Source organism: Pinus tabuliformis, chromosome 1_2 (assembly GCF_031772625.1).
Source record: "Pinus tabuliformis cultivar Carrire ecotype Pingquan chromosome 1_2, CPIR1, whole genome shotgun sequence".
NCBI classification, from domain to species: Eukaryota; Viridiplantae; Streptophyta; class Pinopsida; order Pinales; family Pinaceae; genus Pinus; species Pinus tabuliformis.
Window position 1 is genome coordinate 282,180,006 of NC_142298.1, and position 15,977 is coordinate 282,195,982.

The 15,977-nt window shown below is 38.1% G+C and overlaps 1 protein-coding gene across 1 annotated transcript in view; it reads right to left on the reverse strand.

Annotated features, from left to right (window-relative positions):
• Positions 1 to 503: 503 nt before the first annotated feature.
• The window catches only part of LOC149205432 (protein MET1, chloroplastic-like), a 142,014-nt gene continuing 126,540 nt past the window's right edge, over positions 504 to 15,977 (reverse strand). Inside the window, exons 6-7 of the mRNA XM_089395069.1 lie at positions 10,301 to 10,360; positions 504 to 829 (exon numbers count right to left, since the gene is read on the reverse strand). Of these exons, the coding sequence (XP_089251195.1) occupies positions 689 to 829; positions 10,301 to 10,360 (201 nt within the window). The 3' untranslated portion in view covers positions 504 to 688. The remainder of the gene's footprint in view (positions 830 to 10,300; positions 10,361 to 15,977) is intronic.

Here is a 15,977-nt window from a genome sequence, read left to right on the forward strand (position 1 = left end):
TAGAACTTGTTGACTGGATATTGTGGTTCTATTTTTATTAGTGTTGCAAACATCTTGATAACATCCCGATTTTATCTCGAAATCACGATTTTTTGGCCTAGCAGATGTTTGCCGATATATTGATGGTATCTTGATTTTGCCGAGTTTTACTGATATTTTCCCGACTTTTACGATTTTTTGGTTTTCGGGACCCTTGCCGATTTTATCCCGATGCCGATGTTCGCAACATTGATTTTTATTAAACAAACTGAGAATGAGCAATTGCCATTCATTTTAATTACATGAGAAATAACTGATTCATACAAGACATAAATGACCTCCTTCAATAACAACTAATCATAGGCCTACCTTGAAGACCCGAACAGCTTATGGAATAATGACAATGTCTTATATAAGAGGGCTTGATTAAAATCTTTTGCAAAAGACAAGGAAAGAATCAGCAGATTAAATGTCCTCAAGGTGCAGAAATCAGAACAGAAATCCTATTGGTTACAATTTGAATCTGATAAGAAATCAAATGCCTTGACTTTAACTTTTTTCATATGGTACAAATAATTACAGCTTGTTAATTGCTTCTGTGGATTTTCTTGTTTGCTGGGTGCGTTAAACAATAGCACACCTTGCTTTTTTATAACTCAGCACCATCAACATCATGGATGGAAAAGAAGCTGTATCTAGCAACAAAGAACTACTTTTTATTGAAGCCAAATAGATTTTTGATAGCATTTATAGCACTCTCATTAATGAAAGGTTCATCGTACTTGTCCAGTAAAGGTTTGAATTTCTCTGAAGATCTCAAGTTTGCTATGTCAGGATCCGTGCGGATAGTCTGCACAATCAGACAGAAAAATGTTTATCTTAGGATTCAAGTAATAAGCAATTGCTGTTTATATTTAGCATTAACAAGTTAGCCAAGTTATCATGAAGTGGAACTGAGATTTTACATCGAAGGTAGAAAGATGTATATTAAGAAGACACAGATACTTGTAAATGTTAACAGCGAATATCTTTTTACAGTGCACAAGTCTACACTTTTTAATACAGGGGACGAATAATGACATAATATAACACAATCTTAAAAATTGTCTGGAGGAAATTAGAAACTATATGAAAAGAATGTCCTTATCAAAACAAAAATTGTTGAAAGGAATGCAATGGAGGTTTGGCCATTACAACTATACAAGGAACCAAAGCATCATTTCTTGTCTGAAACCTAGACATGGCCAGGGTTTTATACACTGTGGTGTTTGATGTGATGGCAGGATTGGGGAAAGAAAAGGTTGCTATGCAGAATGTACCACTTTCCTAGCTGTATTAACAATCCAATGAAAAAAATTGGTCTTGAATGAAGAGAGATGAGATGTTTAAATATTGTCCGTGCTGAAGAAATTGTAACTTGGTTCGGTCTTCATAATGACATGATCTTTGTAAACAATGTAATAAAAGGAAACAAATTATTTTTGTATGCCTTGCTACATGGGTCTCATGAGCAAGAAGTGTCACTAACTGAAAGACTTCTTCTTGATGTCTCTAGGATTTATTTATATGTCAAAAGAGTCATGTCATATGTATAGAAACTCTTTATGAGTTTATGTAAATGTATTCAACTCTACAAAGTTGTGAAAAAGCCCTCCAAAGACCAAGCATAATCCTTCAAGAAGTCTGCAAGCGAAAACAACGAAGAGGTCTTCATGTCAGCTCCAAATATGAATTAAAATGAATAAATATAAGTCATGTCGGCTCAAGGAATAGACACATCCGTTCATACTCATGTCGGCTCAATATAGGTTGCTCACCACTATAAATACCCCATCAAGGTATCCTCCAAACGCAGATAAGAACTTCGCATTTTTCCTCTCTGAAATTTCGGGTGAAGGAGCTGCAGTCAAAGCATAAGGTATCCGCAGTTGAAGTGAACTGAACTTGGGTTTTATCTCTGAATCTTTGTGTGAACATGGATACAGGGATCCGCAATCAAAGATGATAGATCTCGCATTATCTCTCTCTGAATTTTTCGCATTAAGGAGCAGTAGATCCGCACTAAATTGAGGCCTCCTTGTCTAAAGGCTTGACTGCAGCTCGGATGGGTATAAGGTGCAGTCAAGCTGGATACCAGATTGATGGAGCAGCAAGGTCACCAAATAGACAGTTTCGGCATAGAGATGTCTCTGAGGTTCAGTCGTGACCAGATCTCGGAGGTGTGATGAGGAAGCAGTGTTGACCAAAGTTCTGGGAAAAATACACTCTCAGCATACCTATGACTTGAAGTACAGAAGACCTTGGACAAGGGTACAGTATTGTCTTGGCATATAAACCTCGGTGGCATTCCTGTAGCAGCCCAGACACAATGAACAGCAGTGATAGATCTACTCTCTCGGCTCAAAGAAGATTATGTTAGATGTTGTCTCAATCTCCTATATATATATTACAGTCTTGGCATAACTCTGATGACGAAATAAGTTTCGGTGATGATCAAGAGATCCTTGGCATACCTGTGAAAGGAGACAGTATTCGGATCTAGTATGATGCAGTCTTGACGTGCTACTAGGAGCAGTAATAACCATGATGATCACAGCCTTGATACAATGATGATAACAAGGTGCAGACACAAGATATGATCTTGTACTTGAAGATCATGTTCTCGATGAAGGTATAGAGATTACATCGGTGGTAATCTCTGGAGCAGTCATGATGCAGTAATAATGCAGAAGCAGTAAGGGTCTCAATAATGCAGCAGTGAAGGATTGATGTCTTGGTCTTGGAGAGGCAGAATGTGTCAAGGGTCTTGGTCTTGGAGAGGCAGAATGTGTCAAGGGTCTTGGTCTTGGTATTCGTCAATGGAATCTCAATAAGAAGAATTTTGTGTGGGTTTTCCTCTCCAAGAGGGAGAGGTTTTGGCCCTGGCAGAAAGCCAAATATTTGTGTTCTTGTCTCTTTTGTTTTGATAGCAGTTTGATGAAGCTAACATACACACTATAATAATGAAAGAAACATCTAGCTAAGACAAATTGTATAAATACTTCATAAATTGTTATCATGTAATGAAGAATCATTCTAATTTATGTGTGCCCTAGATTCTTCAACATGGTATCAGAGGGAGGTTGGTTCAGCCATCAAGGAAAGGGGCAGAAAAGAGACATTCAGAGGTCAAGGCATCAAATTAGCTGCAGGATCTACAATCAAAGAACAAGACCTAGATCTAAGGGGCAGTCTACATCATCAAGTCTACAGCAAAGGGTTTTGAAAGACATCAATCAGAGGATGAAATAGTCAGATCTCAAGATGCATAGCAGCAGCCTTGGTGACTCCCACAATCCACATCATGGCATTTCCTTTCAATAAAGAACAACTCAGATTCCTACTCAAAGAAGCAGATCATCTACCGCATGAGTTGTATGGACAATACTCGATGTCGAATGAAGGTGTTTGCTGCCGCAGCCATAATAACACTAATTGTCAAATTGATGGATCTCTACATCATGGCGAGCAACCTCAAGTCGATGCTGCAAGGATCAGATATTCAAGTCAATTATTTTGAAGGCTTGAAGATAAGCTTCAACAAGGATCCTATCCGGAGGCCAACATGATCAAGGTGAAGATCTCATCTTCACATATCAAGTAAGTATCTTTCCATTCTATAATCAAGTTTGGTTCATTGACTTCATCATTGCAAGAAGATCTATGGGTTAGATGAGTCATCAAAAGTTCTTGCAGTAGGATTGACAAAATCCTTGTAAAGAAGTGAAGTCAGTACATCAAGGTCTCCTTTGAAGTCATGAGAACTCTTAAGGTTCTATAAAGTAAGAAAGGAGACATAAGATATACTATCTACAATACAGTAAAGAAGAATGAAGAAATACCTTCATGAGATCTCAGTTACGAGATCTGGGCAAAATGATGAAAAAATAAAATTGATATTGATATTGATAAGAAAAGTAACAAATGTCCATGAACAAGAAGGTTACCTCGATCAACAGTTTATGGTCTCTATGTCAGATAGAGAAAGACAAGTCAATAGGACTCAAATAAGTGCAGGAAGGTTGACAAGATAGAATAGTACTATGGAAGAGGAGCTCATATCGCCGGAAGGGGGGAAGAAGCTGAAGAAAGGGATCAGGGAAAGAGGGAATAATAGATATCCATTATGAAAGAGATGGTGTCCCTCTCAAAAGAATCCTATCAGAAGTCCTTACAGATATGATCATGGTAAGAAGATGCATCGTGGCATCATGAAAACAAGAGCTCGTATGAATCATGAAGGATATAGCCCTTGGGAATCTCATTGTACATTGAAGGAAAGGAAGAAGATATCCAGGTCAAAGGGAACATTTCCCAGATGGGGATATACGAGATTCTGAAGATCCTCTCAGCGGAGAATCCCCTAGTCTGAGAAGGCAACAAGAGTTTCATCTAGATTTCCAACTTATGGAAATCATGAGATGAAGGACTAATGACATGATGAAGCAGATCAAGGGATTGAAGATCCATTCAATCAAGAAAGTTGTTGAAAGTAGCCTAAAGGAAAAATGAGGTATGTATACTTGTATTTGTATTTGTATTTGATATTGTAATGTCATGATATATGGTTGCAGGTAAAATGAATCGAGCATGATCAAAAGGGAAAGGATCTCCTCCTCTGAAAGGATGCAGAAAGACATAAGTCAAACTAGATGAATTCAACATAATATGTCCTCATAATGAAGTATGAGGTAGTTGATTACAATTGAAGAACTCTGAGAGCCCTTGGAATGAAAGACATGAGGATGGAAGAGATCATGAAACATGCAACCATGATGAAGGCAATCAACATCCAGAGGATCAGGAAGACTTGACCAAGAAATCTCCCGAAAAGATGTGAAGACTCTAATGGAAGTCTAGAAAGATGAAGACCCTTGACAACTAATATCATTGGGAGATATGTCGATATGTATGCAAGATGTTGATACCTACAAAAAGATGTCACTAGTAAAAGGCCATCACCAAAAGGTAATACATGTGATTTGTTTTTGGTGTCTGACCTCTTGGAAAATTTTGGGTATGTGTACAGGGCCAAGGTAAGGAGAGTTGTTAAGGATGTCAAAACTATGTACCTTGTGATCCAGAGCAATCACTGTTGAAGTGAAGACAGATGAGCTTATGAAGGAAGCCCCAGATGCAAAGCTAAGGAGGATACTTTTCGGGAAAGAAGGAATGACATGACGGAGGAAAGTGATGGATGGTTGAACCCTACATGTGAAGAAATTGATGACATCGAAGTCTTGGATCATCATTCAACTAGAAGATCCTATAAAGCACCGATGATAGAGTCCCTGGGTGAGAGGGAGCTATGGGAGTTTCCTAGGATTTAAGGAACTCGAGTAAGTTTCTGAGGAAAAAGAAACTTGGAACTCGTCCCTAGTTAAGAGGGAGAGTTAGACACGACATTCTTGTCTTTAGTGTGGAAGAAAGAATGGAGGATTGTTCTGACACCCTTTGAGGACGTGGTAGGGCATCCAAGACAAGAGTGGGCAAGATGACCAATATTCTTGAGGGTTGGGAACCCAAGATGAGAATAATCCTAGTAGGGCATACTCGGAGAACACCCGAGTGGGTATGACCCTAAGAGAGACAATGATGATGTGGGTCTTTCAGCCATTGGTCTCGCCAACATTGTGCTCTGATCTAAGAGAGAGACGGAGTTGTTAGTCAAGGCCTTGCTAAATGAAAACAATGTTGGTTGAAATGATGCTATAACAGATGGATTGCAAATCTGATTCTTCTTATGAGAAATTCTTCAAATTAAGAATAACCAAGTACCATTATGAATACCTCCCTAGTTAAGAGGGAGTGTTGAAGAAATTGTAACTAGGTTCAGTCTTCATAATGACATGATCTTTGTAAACGATGTAATAAAAGCAAATAAATTATTTTTGTATGCCTTGCTACATGGGTTTCATGAGCAAGAAGTGTCACTAGGTGAAAGACTTCTTCTTGATGTCTTTAGGATTTATTTATATGTCAAAAGAGTCATGTCATATGTATAGAAACTCTTTATGAGTTTATGTAAATGTATTCAACTCTACCAAGTTGTGAAAAAGTCCTCCAAAGACCAAGCATAATCCTTCAAGAAGTTTCCAAGCGAAAACAAAGAAGAGGTCTTCATGTCGACTGCAAATATGAATTAAAATGAATAAATATAAGTCATGTCCGCTCAAGGAATAGACACATCTGTTCACACTCATGTCGGCTCAATATAGGTTGCTCACCACTATAAATACCCCGTCAAGGTATCCTCCAAATGCAAATAAGAACTTCATTTTTCCTCTCTAAAATTTTGGGTGAAGGAGCCACAGTCAAAGCATAAGGTATCCGCAGTTGAAGTGAACTGAACTTGGGTTTTATCTCTGAATCTTCGTGTGAACATGGGTACAGGGATCCGTAATCAAAGATGATAGATCTCACATTATCTCTCTCTGAATTTTTCGCATTAAGGAGCAGTAGATCCGTATTGAATTAAGGCCTCCTTGTCTAAAGGCTTGACTGCACCTCGGATGGGTATAAGGTGCAGTCAAGTTGGATCCTAGATTGATGGAGCACCAAGGTCACCAAATAGACAGTTTCAGCATAGAGATTTCTCTGAGGTTCAATGGTGACCAAATCTTGGAGGTGTGATGAGGACGCAGTGTTGACCAAAGTTTTGGGCAAAATACACTCTCGGCATATGTATGACTTGAAGTAGAAGAGCTCAGACGAGGGTATAGTATTTTCTTGGCATATAAACCTCAGTGGCATTCTTGTAGTAGCCCAAACACAATGAACAGCAGTGATAGATCTACTATCTCGGCTTAAAGAAGATTATGTTAGATGTTGTCTCAATCTCCTATATATATATATATATATATATATATATATATATATATATATATATATAGATAGATAGATATTACAGTCTTGGCATAACTTTGATGACGAAACAAGTTTCGATGATGATCAAGATATCCTTGGCATACCTGTGAAAGGAGACAGTATTCGGATCTAGTATGATGCAGTCTTGACGTGCTACTAGGAGCAGTAATAACCATGATGATCACAACCTTGATACAATGATGACAACAAGGTGCAGACACAAGATATGATCTTGTACTTGAAGATCATGTTCTTGATGAAGGTATAGATATTACATCAGTGGTAATCTCTGGAGCAGTGATGATGCAATAATAATGCAGAAGAAGTAAGGGTCTCAATAATGTAGTAGTGAAGGATTGATGTCTTGGTCTTGGAGAGGCAGAATGTGTCAAGGGTCTTGGTCTTGGTATTCGTCAATGGAATCTCTATAAGAAGAATTTTGCATGGGTTTTCCTCTCCAAGAGGGAGAGGTTTTGGCCTTGGCAGAAAGCCAAATATTTGTGTTCTTGTCTCTTTTGTTTTGATAGCAGTTTGATGAAACTAACATACACACTATAATAATGAAAGAAACATCTAGCTAAGATAAATTGTATAAATACTTCACAAATTGTTATCATGTAACGAAGAATCATTCTAATTTATGTGTGCCCTAGATTCTTCAACAGTCCACACGCTAAAGATTGTCCCAACCATCTTTTGCATTTTACATTTTCTTTCATTGTGGCTTTATATGCTTTTAACTTTCTTTTAGCTGCATCAATTTCCGAGGCCAAGTTTCTAGGCCTTGACTCAAGGATGTGGATATAGGATGCCAATCCCAATGACCACCAACCCGAAGAATGGAGATGGATAACCAGGAGAGATGGAAAGTGGTAAGTATGGATTACCTTGGACATGCTATATCAATCAATTCCTCCCCAGTAGTGCCCTTCCTAAACCCTAAGGCCTTAGAGGAGGTCCCACTAGACTAGAGTCAAAGACTAATCTCCCAAGTGAAGTGTGGGAACAAGGATACAATCGAGATTGGTCAATCATCCAGTTTGCCCCATGATCCATATCAATATGCCCATAACATTAAATGAAAGCACATGATTGCAAGAATGGTTAGAGTACCTGCCAAGAGATGACCCACCTTCCTTTGACAAGCATGACAAACGGGGGAGAGATCTGACCCAAGCAATGGATGGAGAACTCCAACATAATGTTATGTGTCGAAAATCATGGGGTTTTTGACCGGTTAGCTGTCAAATGAGGAGAAAACTTCTCCTATGGGCTACCCACTTTTTGTGGGTAACAAATCCCTCACGGACATTTTGAAACACCATAAACCAATCAACTTTTGCCGAAATTTCTATTAGGACAAAAATTTAGAAATCCCATGGTTAATCTACATCTAATGGCATTGATCTAGTGGAAATTTGGGCACTCTATCAAAAGATAACTTCTCTTGAAGATGGACATCCTCAAAAAATGTAATGAAAACTATAGATCTAGGGTTTGAAACCTCCTAAATATCCTCCAATGTGGATGTGTAGCTCTCCAAGTGAGACATCCTCCTTAGACCATGCAAAGACCAAGTAATAATCCTCATGAGGTGGCATGTGTGGCTCTAAGATAAGATGTCCTCCAATAGATGTATGTAAGCAACCTTCTTAAGTGAACATACTCCTCCAAATAGGGCATGAAACCATGAAGAAACACCTCAACGCATGTGTGGCATCTCCTGAGGTGGACATCCTCATCAATGACATAGAATAATATGCATTGAAGAATCTTCCAAGGTGGACGTCCTCTTCCATGAGGATTTGAAAGAAGTCAACACCCTAAATATGGCTCATGTGAGATCTCCAAGAGAACGATCTCATTAATAATGCATGGAAAAGTGTGCAATGTCAAGGGTTACAAACTTAGGGGTACAATCTCAGTCTTCTTTCATGTTCAAAGTATGAAGATGGGTTATGCTTCACCAAGGGTTGCGTATTAAGACCATATACTAAATGTTACAAATGCTGCTTGCACCCTTTTTGGTAAGGGTGAAACAGTTGAGCATAATTTTTGGAATTGCAAGTTTGCAAATGCTTTTTGGGCATGTTTTCATGCTGAATTACGATTCCTCTTTTATGCCTCATTCTGAAGGAAAGGTACTCTCCTGGGGATACTTAGATCATTAAGGGCACTTGTGAATATTAATGGCACGCAATATATTTGACCACAATTGACTTTCTGTTGAAACATCCATGTAAATCTACTTTCAATGAAGATTCATTTCTGCTTAGAAAAGGCTAATTGTGGCTCTTTAAGCACGAACTGGGTTTGATTGTTCAAGTCAAACTTAGTATTTTTTGTAGAAATGTTGAGTCCCTCCCCGTTGGGGTATGGGATCATATGCTTGGTTTTTAGCCTTTCAAGGGCAGAAATTGCTAGTACATATGTTGTTCATTGATATAACTCTCCTTGTTCCATGATGTAATCATTTGTTTTATGGAGCATTTCACAAAATAAAGTTAACACCTATGGCAGGTGAAAAAACAGGTTGTGTCTAATAGAAAGCCCATTACTCCTTTTGGTGTTTCATTAAAAAAATCAAGCTAAGATGGTATTTAAAAGAACTGTTATTGTTATGGCTTCAGCAATACAGAGAGAAAATGGGATTTGCAAGGCGGAAGGTTCTTTTAGAGAATCCAATCAGCACTTATAGTGGAATTCGTTAGGTTATGATCTGAACTAGAGATGTGATGCTGGATTTTGAGAAGCATATGATAAAGTGCACTGTGGATGAAAAATTTTATAGAGATGATACTTGAAAATTCAGAATCAGTTGCAAAAACAGAATAATGGGTTTTGCATTGATTAAAAATGCAAATACTTCTATTTGTTAATGGTGAACTTTTATGGTGAATTATGCTATAAAGGTATATTATGCAAGAATTCACTTTAATGCCGAAATTATTTGCTGAAGCGGAAAACAGAATGAATTAACTGTGGATATCTCGGCTCAGGTGATAATGAATTTAAAAGGTTAGATATGTCAAGGAATAACAGATAATTATTGAATATCACTTTGTCAAGGACACTTAGTTGTTTGTGATTTTGAAGGTGATGTGGAAAAGACATTAAGCAGAATTGCAGTGGCATTTATAGGGAACACGGTAATGGAAATTATGGCTCTCCATAGCAATAGTTTTACATGCCATACTATAGAGAGCATTGAATTTATATTTGGTATGAAAACTGCCCTTCGACCCATAGGAACATTTTCCTTGTGAGCAATGAGACATTGACCTTAGTTTTCCAAGTTTAGCATAAAAACATTTTACCTTATTGAAAGGACAAAAAAATGTCTATCCCAAAGCTATCTTAAAAGACCATAAAATTCACAATCCATAAGATGTAAAATCCTGGCAGTTTTCCTTACTTGATAGTCTTCATATCCTGCCTCCATAGCATCCCCCAGGGCTGAAAGACCTGCTTCTATCTGCAAAGTTAAATCTGAAAACATTAGCTGGGTGTGTTTTCTTTCAATCTTGATTTCTACCATTTTAATATTTTACATAATTATAGTATCGTATAGCACTTTTTCTCAAAATGGAATAAGAGGTTTGAATAAGCAATGCAAGCAAAATATGAATCGAAATGTCATCATCACTAACAACAGAGTTAAAAATCAAAATATTCAAAACAAGAATTTTAAGCATAGTTCTAGATGCAAACACAAATTATTCTAAGGGTATCACTGAACTGCTTCATTTTACCTCAACTATATTTTTGCTCCTGATATGAAACCAGGTTCTCAGTGAGCATCATCGTAGCACATAAGCTGACATTGCCATAATATATTGGAGAACAGCTATTAAAAGTCATTGGAGAAGCTAAAATGTGCTAGATATTGCTGACCATCATTAACTTAATATTTAGACTTAGGCATTAGGCTAGCCAATGTAGACAATGGACCAAATAATAAAGTGCATGTAATCATGTGAGCTAATTAAGAATTAATAAATACTCCTGTACTGTCCAAAGCATTACACCAAATCATGCACGCAGTTTCCTGATCTTTAAAAGTCTTTTCCTCCAAATGAGATCCAGATAAAACATTGTATGATTTGTCATCCATCTTGATGCTTTCATAGTGGAAAAATTGAAGGAATCAACTTACAGTAGCAGTTTTATCAGCAGGACCCAATTTGGAGAATTGGGATCTGAAACCTTTCAGGGCCATTTTGAGGATGTTTTTTGGGAATAAAACTCACTTAAGCGTGCACACCATGATGTTGTTCTACACTCGTATAACTTTCCAACGGTGCAAGAATCGCATCAATCGGAGTTCATATGCAAAAGTTATGCCTCCCAGAAGTTGACCTATCATGTTTGACCACCATAATTCAAGAGGATGCCACATCAGCCCCGTCACTAATGAAAAAAGGGCTAGCCACGTGTAGACTATGAAGAAGGCTCTAGAAGGGTCAAGTTGTGTAAAATTTAGGAAACAATGGTATGTTCTATGCTTTAGAGAAATTTTACTTCAAATTCTCTATTAGCCCAATATACATATCTAGATTAGCAATCACATCAACATGATAGTAAAATGCAGATAGAACATAAACATAAACATAAACAGTAGAGGACAAGCCAAGACAAGAAGACACAAGACGTGGCACCAGCCAGGGACAAACCCCAATGTGGGGGAACCCTTGATCAATTCTTCTTATATATTCTTCAATAGTTCAGCAGAGAGAGAGAGATAGAGTACAATGATTTGAAGCAGTGTTGAAAATATCGGTATCGGCAAAATATCGGCAAGGGTCCAGAAAATATCTTATCGGCAATATCGGCGAAAATATCGGCAAAATATCAGCAAGCATAAAAAATGCATAATATATTCATTTTTTTCAGATTTCTAAACATATAAAGCAATAACAACATAAAATAAACACATTGGCACATAAATATGAAGGCGGCACTAATATATATGATGTCAAATAGAAATGATACATCAAACTTCAAAAGCGATACCAAATCCTGCTGATCCCTGATAATTGTCCAATCAAAGACTCAAACAAAATAACATCACATATCCTATTGATCCCTGATAATTGTCCAATCAAGGACTCAAACAAAATAACATCACATATATAAAACTTTAAAAGTATTTCATCATCATGAGTTAAAAACTTATATGTAGCAAAAGTTGCAAAACAAATAAAACTAGCAGCTATCTATCTGAGACCATTGGCCTCTCCCTAGCAGCTTTCTTTCTGTCTTGTTCAGCAACCGCGTCAAGAGCTTTTTGTATAACCTCTACACTAGAAACCATACAAGGCATTACATCTGCATCATGTGCAGAGAGTCTAGCCAGATGGTATTTCAATCGTGTAACCCCTCCTGACATCTTGGTCCCACACAATTTGCATGACATATATGCCTGATTTGCCCCACCTACAGTGTCCCCATACTCCCAAAATGGGTCCAAGGCTTTTGGCATATTTGACATTTGTAGTGAACTAATTCAAACCTAGGGCACAAAAAAAAAAAAATTGGCATTAACCCCCCAACACAAAAAATAATAAGTAATAACCACCTCATTTTAAAAAAATTACTACATTATTTGCATTTTACAATGTGAAAGAAAAATGGCAATAAGCGGGTGCATAAGAAAGTTGAAAAAAAAATGAAGCTTGCTGTCCAAATATGGAGAAAACCCTTGCATTGGCTCATGGGCATGAAAATCATAGCAAATGGAAAAAAACAAAAAAAACAAAATGTTGGTAGGCAAATAGGCAAGCAAGCATAACCCTAAATCTATGAAAAAATCATTAACATAGGGGTTTTTAAGAACATACCTGTTAATGGAAGAAATGAAGTTTGTCTCACTATTCTTCACTTTGATCCACAAAAAAATCTTAGTTGGTGGTGATAATCGTTGTTTGATCCTCAAACCCTCCTTGACAACCATCACAAAACTCTTCCCCTTCCTTCTCCAACACTCGGAAACAAAAATGAAGAAAAAAAAAATGATTTTTCCTTTTTCTAGCCACGGCAAAACACGCCCGACGATATTTTATATCGTCTCGCGATATTTTGCCGAGATATCACCAATATCTCGGAAATATCATGATATTTTCGGGAGCCATATCGTGATATTTTCTTGGCGATATTTCGGCTCACCGAAAATATCGCGATATTTCCGATATTCGGCGATATATCGTCAATATTATCTTCACTGATTTGAAGTCAATACTGACTTGCCAAAATAGGAGATCAGACATCAAAGATCCTAACCATGTAGATGACACAATGAAATTGCAATTCTGGCACCAAGGGCTGCAATTCTGAATACTGGTTAGGGCATACTTATCAGAAATAAGTCAGCCCTAAAAACTGCTCCAACAGTCACCTAAAGGATTGTGGCTTTCCTTCCACAAGACCCTCCTTCCTTCGCTGCATCACTGGCATCACCACACTTCTCCTTGCTGGCTGTATAACCCTCAATGCAGCACCTAGAACAACCTCAAGTTGCTGGCTATGGCCTGCAGCCTAGCTCAGCAACTTGCTGTAGCTTTTGTCTCCACAACAGACCCACACAAGTGCCCTCAACAACTGCGTTTGTTCTTCCATTTTTCTCGGCCTAGACAATACTTCATGATGGCCCTAATCCGCACTTAAGACAGTCCTGGTTACACCTTAAGATAGTCCTTTCTCTTCCACGCTGTCATCTACAGCAAACAAAGAAACCACATTGTCCCTTAGGCTGCACCAAGGGCTGTCTTTTAGGTCTTCTTCTTACTGCGGTTTAGCTCCAATTCTGTCCAGCAAACCCAGCCAAAGAACAACCCTTAACACAAGCAAAAATAACCCTTCAAATGTGCCACGCTATCCCTGCAGCTCTGGCAGCCCAATCACAGAAGTACGCTGACCTTTTTGCCTTCTTCCATGCTGTCCTTAGGCTTCTCCTTGCTGCGACTTAGGCTCACATTTCTCCACCGAAAATTTCAGAGGTATATGGCCTTATTGGATGATTCAAATGAGGGAGAAAGCACCTCTATATATACCAATCGGTGGGGGTCAAGAGACGTGACTATTGGATTAGGTGAGCAGACATATAGAAGAGGCCGACCTTGGTAATTTGACCATAATCAAAATAAATTCATAACTTCATTTGTACATGTCGGAATCGGACGATCTTTAGATCAATAATACACCTCTTGGAGAGAGGAATCCAAGAAAAATATCAGTGGTCATAAATAAGATGACCCATGTGGAGTTTGGCCCTAGTTGCCAATTTTAACAAGTTGTAACTCATGTTGAGGGTTAAATGGATCAAATTTAACCCCTCGTTGACTATCGGGCTGTTTTATAACCAGGGCACTAAGAAGCAGTGTTGATAATATCGGTATCGGGAAAATATCGGCGAGGGTCCAGAAAATATCTTATCAGCAATATCGGCGAAAATATCGGCAAATATCGGCAGGCATAAAAAATGCATAATATATTCATTTTTTTCAGATTTTTAAACATATAAAGCAATAACAACATGAAATAAACACATTGGCACATAAATATGAAGAAAACACTGATATATATGATGTCAAATAGAAATGATACATCAAAGGCGATACCAAATCCTGTTGATCCCTGATAATTGTCCATTCAAGGACTCAAATGTGGAGAATCAGTACAAAATAACATCACATATATAAAAGTATCTCATCATCATGAGTTATATGTAGCACAACAAGTAAAACTAGCAGCTATCTATCTGAAATCACTGCCCTCTCCCCCTTTTACGAGAAAACATGATGGGTTGTTTGCCAGGCCTGCCCCTAGTAGTAGGAGGCCCTCACCTTGCCTCTGCACCTAATGTCAAATAATGAGTGCTAGGTATGGGGCTATGCTCTCCTATATCTATAGCAAATGGTGTTGATGCTGATGCTCCCGCAGTGTCCTCCTCCTCCTCCTGCTCCTCCTCTGAGTGTTGCTGCTCCTCTGACTCCGACTCCTCCTCTTGCTGCCCCTGCTCGGATCATCTGCCACTGGCTCTAACCATGAAGGTGACTCCTCCAAGAGGGGCTCCTCAGACTCCACCCTCCACGGAGACAATACATCAATATTGTCTAAGCTAAGTCACATGACACGAGGACACGAGACACGGAGGACACGTAAATACGAGTATTCAATACGAAACACAATGACCTGGAAACAAGACACGGGGGACACGTTATATATATATATATATATATATATATATACACCAAAATATAGTTTTTTATCCATATTAAATTGCAGGTTACAGCTTATCTAATCAAAAATTAAAATAGTATTACTTCTCAAAGTTCATAGTTCACTTTAAAAAAATAAATAGAATCAGAATTTACTATTTAGAAATTAGAATGTGATATGCTTGGTCTTGATTCTTAAATATTCAATGTTCATTGTTCATGTACAACTTACAAGCACATAAGAAAATAACTAAAGTCTAATCCTATTGATTTCCTCTGCCCCTCTTGCGAGAAAATGCCACAGCTTTCCCTTTCCCTCTAGATGTAGATGCTGGTGCTGGTGGAGTTGGCAGTGGAGTTTGTTGTGCTCTAGATGCTGAAGAACTAGAAGTAGGAGCTATAGGAGGTAGACCACGTCCTCTACTGGTGGCAGGGGTAGCCCGGGCAGATGGTGTCACCTGGAAACATTACAATCTCCCAATCCTGAAATCCTAAAAAACTGATAAGTCTGCTGCATTTTGAATGAAATCTAAAATTCTACTTTCTCCATATGAAATCCAATGAGGCCGGAACCACTCTCAAAAATCCTGAGTCATTTCATGGTAATGTTAAAAATTTAAGTAAAAGGATGAAAATGAATATTAAGGAGAATGTCACTTTTACTTTAAGAATTTAACATTACCATGAATAGCATATCAATACTAGGGCCTAGAATGCTCAAACCCTCCTTGGCAGCAACCACATAGCTCTTCCCTTCCTTCTCTACCAATCAGAAATGAAAATGATATGAAAAGAAACCAAAATCGGATTTTTATAGGCCGTGCAGAATTTTTTTTACAGTCACCAGGTGATATTTTCGATTGTCATGCAATATTT